We start from the raw sequence: 7,078 nt of genomic DNA, 5'->3' as shown, positions 1-7,078 counted from the left end.
TTCATTTCTACCAAAGTAAGTGAAAAGTGATATTTACATTTCACAAGAAGTTCAAAACATGGCCAGAAAAACGCTGTGGGGAAAAACCCAAATTGGCAAAAACTAGTATTCCACAATAAATGGATTCGAGCATCTGTGACTGTGAGGCTCGAGTCGAAGCTCGAGATCGAAAATCGAAGAAAATAACAACTTAACGACGAACAAAAAGCTGAATTTTCGACAAATCAACTGAGATCAAGCTACTATGTCTAAAGGAAACAGCTCAAAAAATTATTTCCTCAACGCAGCTTCCAAATGCTGAGAACTTACAAAACAAAGGCTTGTAAGAAGTGGAATTTGGCTATTTCTGCACAACTGGTTCGCCAGCTTCCTCGTTTTTGACCATCGCTTTCCTAGCGAGCTCATAACCAGCAAAGTTCATGGCGCCTAACGGAGCAATCCAAAAGAATCTAGGCACGGCTCCTTTGAATAATCCGAGGGGCCCTTCGTGCTGTAAAATAGAAAGGACCACCATTGATATTGTTATAGGTCGTCCTGGAGGAGCAGTCATCATTCTTGTCTTCATTACATCGAATGGAGTTGTTACAACAGCAGCTAGCCCTCCAGATAAAGCCCCGACTGCTATTGTTTCCCACGGCTCGAGTTCTCGTTCTAAAAGCTTCTGGACAGCCTGGTGGGGAGTCATCGATAAACAGTGGAAATAAGGAGTTTAGCATCGGATGAGATGTAAGACCAAATCGGATGAGAGATCATGCATGATAGACATTAGATGTAACATACCAAAACGCAGGACTTAAATGGTCTGTTTATGAAATCCGACATTTGCGACATAATGCTCAAAAGCCAAAAAGCCTAGGTAATCTCTCCTATTTAGAGATTACAACAAAACCTCCACCTCTTTACATAGTTATAGATACTTGAAAACAAATATAGGAGAAAATTCTGTTCACAACTGAATTATAATAAATCATATCAAAGATATGCATCATAATCTTAATAATATCAAATTTGACTGTATGGTGCATGTACTTCAATAGAAATTAAATGGCAAGTTGGTTACCGTGGAAATGAAAGTGGAAGAACACATCCCCCATTCTCAGCTAAAAATAATGATCATTTTCAAGCGTTATTTGTGCTCAGTATATACAGGGGGAAAAGTTTATCTGGCTTCTAAACCAAAATCTTGTTTTCTCTTAATATACATCAGTCCAAATTCAAAATCAGCACATTGATCCCATGTGATGGTTATCCAGAAAATCAAGGGAACAAATACCGAGAAATTCTGTATGTAGACAACAGTTTCAAATCAAGAATATCGAGTATACCTTCTTCGACTCAGCATAGAGGCCCATGCCTGCAACATAAAATGGAACCTCGCGGAAGAGTGTTGCACCAGTACCACGAAAAAATCCTTTGAGACCATCTTGCTGGAACGTTCCGACAATAGCTTCCCCTACATTTTCAAATAGACCAGCTTGCAGCCTTTGCTTCAACACCTCACAAGGTATCCGAACTGCAGTTCCCAAAAATGTGCTGCAGAATGATGCTATAGATTGAACCTAAACATCACCACCGAATAAGAAACTCTATATTTCATAATGCAGCTAAAATTGAAAGGGCAGGTTAAAACTACATATCACTAACCCAATAAAGCTTAAACAAACACAAATGAGGAACGTTCCAACTGTATATCCTCACACGAACAGAGTCTAGAAAACATACAAATGCAGCCACGATGAATGAAACTAACAATGCTAATATTGATTATACCAAGGCAGGAAAAACACGGTTGAAGGCACTTTTTTAAGGTAGACTAGAACAAATGAAGAAGTCCAAATGATCAAACCTTTGCTAAACATAGAGTAGGAAAATGGTATGCTTTATAATGCACATTCATAGCCTGTACCTGTAATTCTGGAAGTGTAGGTGCAACATTTATTAAAACAAGCTTGCTTGCTTCGAAAATTCCAGTTCGCAAACCATGGCTGCAGTAATCATCACATCAAAGCTCAGAAAAATACAGTAAAACTATTTCAACGAAAAAGAGAAATTAGGATGTCTATATGTACCTTGAAAATTGACCTAGTATAGCTGGAATGGACCCTCTATAAAATCCTCGGACTCCAAGTTGAGGAAGCTTTGATATAACTTCTGGGAAGGTAAGGGTCGAAGCTTGCACCCGTGTCTGACAACCAATTGAAAACAATCATATCGATTATCGCCTCTCTGAATTGTGAAAATATGAGAGATGCAAAGCACATATATTACATATCATTAGTTCTATTGCATACTTTTACTCGTGGGACCTGTTCCATATAATCATGAGCTATAACCAATCAGCACACAAACGCATATCATCAGCAATGATATGCCAAGATTTCAAAAATCAGATTATAACAGCATCTGGGTGAACATCGTGAAGCAACATTGTACCTTAATTGTGTCGACTGGATACAGGAAAGATGTAGACAATGCAGAGGAAAGCCCTCCAGCCAATGCTGATTTTAAAACACTTCCGGTAGGTAATTCTACCGGTGGAGGAACAGCCACCACCGTCGCAGCTTCAAACCAGATACTTCTGCACATCATTAAAGAGTCACTGTAAGTTGCTATCAGCGAGTTGTTTTTATCATGCCATGTAAGTCTCTATGTTCACACATAATCTCCTATGGAAATCTCAAATAAGTTTAAATACCAGACTCGACAACATAGAGTTGCAGTAAGTTGCTATCAATGGGTTGTTTATACCATGCCATTTAAGTCTCAATGCTCACATGTAAATTCTCCTATGAAAATTCTCGAATAATTTGAAATATCAGGCTCAACAACATAAACATTTAATTAGTTTCAGGTTTGGAGCTTTGAAGCCCATTTTTTGTATGAAATGTGAAAACAAGAGCAGCTCTTAAGAGTTTTTATGGACAGAAGTTCACATCAAACTCAATGTTTCAAGAAAGTCCATCTTCTAATGATAACTAGTACAAATACGACTAGTTTACGCACTGAGACTTTGGATTATAATGCCTTCTTTGAATCCCATTCACCCCACCTGCTCCAAGTTTGAGCAAATGAATTATCAAATAAGCAAAGTAAACAAGAAATTTAATATGGTGTCAATACTCAGAGAACATTTCGACAAAGGCCACACAAAATGATGGAAAAGTTTTGGATTACCGTGGGTCTTCTTGAAGTCGGTCTGATGGGAGCAATAGCATAAAATTCCTGAAATGCCCATAAGATATCGATTCCTCAGCATCGGCATTCAGGAATCGCATCATGGCAACAGCATTATCTTCATTTGCTGGGAGTCCTGCATTCTTCAGTGATGCCAAGATTTCACTTTTCTGTAGAGTCCCGGACTTACTCAAACAGAGACTAGTGTAAGCACGAAGTATTGTTGGTTCTTTCTGTTCCATCAAGGATAAAAATTGTTTCCAACCAAAAGATTTTGAGAACAACTGACTTCTAGCACGGGACATAAATTCGTGAGCATATCTCTTAGGCAGTTTTCTTTTTCGCATGGCAACTTCAAGATCTTCCATTGTAACTTGTCCATCTCCATCTCTATCCAACTCCTGGAAAAACCTCTTTCCTGCAAAAAAAAACAAAAAACAGAGAGAGGTGTAGATTGAGATTCACTGTGAGACTGATTACAAATAATATGATGAGGAATTTTTTTTTGTAATTTAAGGGTGAAAGGTATAAATAATTTTGAATATCATCGTCAACCCGAATGACTATTTTACAGGGATGGAGAATAGTTGAACTTCAGTCAGTAACTGAATGTGAATATGTGTCACAAAAGAATTAAAAAAAATGTACTTAAATGACAACACTGCATATTCTTAATGTTTGTGGAAGACTGACTTGAACGGAATAGTAATGCATACCTTCAGCTTCTGTATACCTGAAGAAATCCTGGACTGAAAAAAGTTTCTTTTTGTCAGGGTGGTCTTCTTTTGAAGGCCTACCTATCTGAGGTAGAAGCTCAATTAATTCTGTAAATGAGACAGTAGACAGAGTCGATCTCAATCGCTCAACATTGGATAGTGGAATACTTAGCAACCCAGCTGACAACTTTTGCGGCGAAGTACTTCCATTATTATTATTATTATCTTCCTGATTAACATTATTACAAACTCCATCATCCCCCACATCCTTTACAGAAGGCACTTCAACAATACCAGATGGCACACCTCCAACTCGTGCAAACTTCAAGTTTCCCAAAAATCCATTCACATCTGCCCTTTTACCTTCTAAAATACTTGTAAATGCCTTAAAGTGGTCAAACTGGTTAATAGGAGGGACTGAAGCTTCCTGATCAACATTCACACGCTCATGTTCTGGAAAAGCCCCATCGAACTTCGGCAAATGATTCAACTGATCAAACATTATACCTATAAAATACTCAAATGACAAATCTTTTCCTTCTTTAACCTTTGACTCCTGCTGCTTGATTTCACTAGCAACTCTTGGTTTTACATCCACTTGCGCTCCTAACTCATTACAACAAGAACTATCCCTGCTACTCATCTTCTGTGTCCGTGTTTTCCCAGACTTGAATGGGGTTGGGATTCCCTGAACAAATCCATTAATCAAAAACGCCCATGCCACCTCGATGTGAAAGCATTTCCAATTTTCTTTCGCACGATCATCACTTCCATATCTCGGCTTCACCCCTTTCTTTGAATGAACATTCATATTCTCAATCTCATCTCTAGCATTATTGCACACACCATTGGCACATTTTTCGGTGAAAATCCCGAAAAAAATCTTAATGGGAACTTTCCCTTTTTTCCTCTCATCAAGTTTAACAACCATATGTTGATCAACATTCGCACTGCTCTTTCTTTTCGCATTCAACTGGGCTACCACTAGCTCTACATTATTATTATTACTATTCAAATTTCCATTTTCTGAAACCCCGTGAAAGCAATTCACAACCTTACGAAAATTGGACTCAATAGGCAAAAAAGCACTCTTAAAAACCTGAATTGAATTAAAAAATGACTCCAACGGGTCATTCCCTGTCACCACCATCACTAAAACCCTAGCTCAAGAACACATAAAAGAAATCCCACAATCTAACCAATGAAAAAAAAATATCAAAAAATTCCAAATAAACCGAAACCCATCAAGGAAACAACACCACCTCAATCCAACGAGCTGATTGGAATAACCTGATGAAATCTGTGACGGATAGTCAACTCTGGATGCCCGTTTGTCAGTTCTTCTTGTGCTGTGTGTTGTATATTGCATTCACATACATGTAAATTTTTGTGGATGGGTTTTTCCGAAATTTAAGCATCCAGATGCTTGTGTTGTTGGCACATGTATATATGTACATTTGAATAGAAATACAGATAAATTTGGATAATGGGATGAATTTCTGAGTCACCAAAGAGATTAACTTTTACATGGAAACCAAAATTTCTTACGCTAATATAATCAGATCCGGATAAGAGATTTTTTGTAATTTTACTTTCTGGATTATAAAATCTCACCTCATTTCAGGAAATCCCATTCCCACGCAGATGATAATCTTAATTAACATTAATTGTAGACTGGAGTTAATATGATTAGTCTTGGAATATCACCTACAATAAATTTAATAAAACTTTATGTATTTAAAGATCAATGAAAATACACCCATAAGGGAATTATGATAAATAAGTTTTATAGAGATGTGACAGGAACAAATATTGATTAAAAAATATTATTTTGTACTATATCAAAAGTATTACGTATTATTTTAAATATGGATCAAATTTTTTAAAGTTAATTAGTATGGAGTAATTCTTCTTCTATTAAAAAGATTAATGTTGGTTTTTTCTAATGTTAGAAAAAAATTATTAATACCCAAAACATTTGACATTAAATGTTTTTGGTTATCTCTTTCAAAAACAAGACATTTGTTTTTAATTTTGGTTGGATATATTTTTAAAACTGTATTTACTTAATGAGATGAGATAATATATGGATAAATCATATTAAGCCTATTAAAATGATTTTATAAGATGTTGAATAACGATGGATAAATCATAAACAATAATATGCTTCAATTTATTAATCTTGAGATTAAAATAACAATTAAGTCAATTACTGTCTTAACTTTTGCCTATAATACATAATCCTGTGTTTAGTTTTGTATTCATAAAATTGGGATTGGATTATTTGTTGAATGTTTACAAATTCAAACCAACAAAATTTTAACCATAAGAAAAATAACATGGACCGGAAGAAATATGCCTAAATCCATGTAAAAAATTACCCAAAAATAAAATCTTGAACAATAGTAGAAACTGAAACCAAATCAAACACAATAAAAGGAAAAGGAAAACAAGAAGAGATCAAACATTTGCGCGTCTATCTCACAGAAGAAGAAAAAAAACGAGGGAAGAGTGCACTTTAGTGGCAGTAAATGGTGGTATAAAATAGGAGAAATTGGGAGGAAAATGAAGGAATTATGGTTTTTTGTGGGTTTTTTTTCCCCACATATCATTCAAGGTATGTTATACGTAGTGAAATTAAAATATCATGGTATCAAGTTTAAATGACGAGCCTAAAAATTTGAAGAGAATTAATTTTTTTGTTAGTAAACAATGAATAAGATTGGATTAATAGACTTATCTTATGATTATCAAGTAAGTAAACATATCATCAGCGAATTTGTTGACACGGCAAAAGGAAAAGATGGAGGGCTATCAGAATGAGAAAGAGAGTGTGCGTGGGTGTTCATACCGGTTTAGTTCAACATCTCTTAAGGATATTACCCTAATAGGATATCCAACAACACATGAATTATCATGTAAACATTATAATATTAATTATGCATATGTCTTGAGATGTAATGTAACACCCAGAAAATTTATACGTAAATCCGCATGCATAATTAGGAGAAAATTAATTTTAAAATAAGGGCTAAATGAATTTATGTGTTATTATGTGATTTATATGCATGATTTAATTTATTTTATCATTTAACCCGCAATTATAATATTTTTAGAAATTTAAGGAAATATTGGTTTTGATCGCGTAGACGGGACCGTGGACGGACGAAACGCCAAATATTTAGCCA

General features: G+C 35.5%; 1 protein-coding gene across 1 annotated transcript; it reads right to left on the bottom strand.

Moving 5' to 3' along the window:
• Positions 1–5,595, bottom strand: LOC140880828 (uncharacterized). The gene is made up of 7 exons (XM_073285639.1): positions 3,891–5,595; positions 3,175–3,592; positions 2,434–2,578; positions 2,070–2,185; positions 1,907–1,985; positions 1,326–1,559; positions 1–670 (listed from the first exon to the last, which is right to left on the bottom strand). The coding sequence occupies exons 1-7, from the start codon at positions 5,038–5,040 to the stop codon at positions 341–343; spliced, it is 2,472 nt and encodes an 823-aa protein (XP_073141740.1). The 5' UTR covers positions 5,041–5,595; the 3' UTR covers positions 1–340.
• Between the last annotated feature and the right edge of the window lie 1,483 nt (positions 5,596–7,078).

The sequence above is a fragment of the Henckelia pumila genome, chromosome 2, assembly GCF_033568475.1.
Source record: "Henckelia pumila isolate YLH828 chromosome 2, ASM3356847v2, whole genome shotgun sequence".
NCBI lineage: Eukaryota > Viridiplantae > Streptophyta > Magnoliopsida > Lamiales > Gesneriaceae > Henckelia > Henckelia pumila.
Note: the sequence above shows the minus strand (reverse complement) of the source record. Positions and strands in the feature narration are given on the sequence as shown.

What these genes read in the sequence shown, in the direction of transcription:
- LOC140880828 (XM_073285639.1), bottom strand. Translation starts at nt 5,040, where the DNA reads ATGGTGGTGACAGGGAATGACCCGTTGGAGTCATTTTTTAATTCAATT. An exon ending in ATACTAGGTCAATTTTCAAG is followed by an intron (nt 1,986 to 2,069) that starts GTACATATAGAC and finishes TGATTACTGCAG; the next exon opens with CCATGGTTTGCGAACTGGAA. An exon ending in TCTATGCTGAGTCGAAGAAG is followed by an intron (nt 671 to 1,325) that starts GTATACTCGATA and finishes ACTCCCCACCAG; the next exon opens with GCTGTCCAGAAGCTTTTAGA.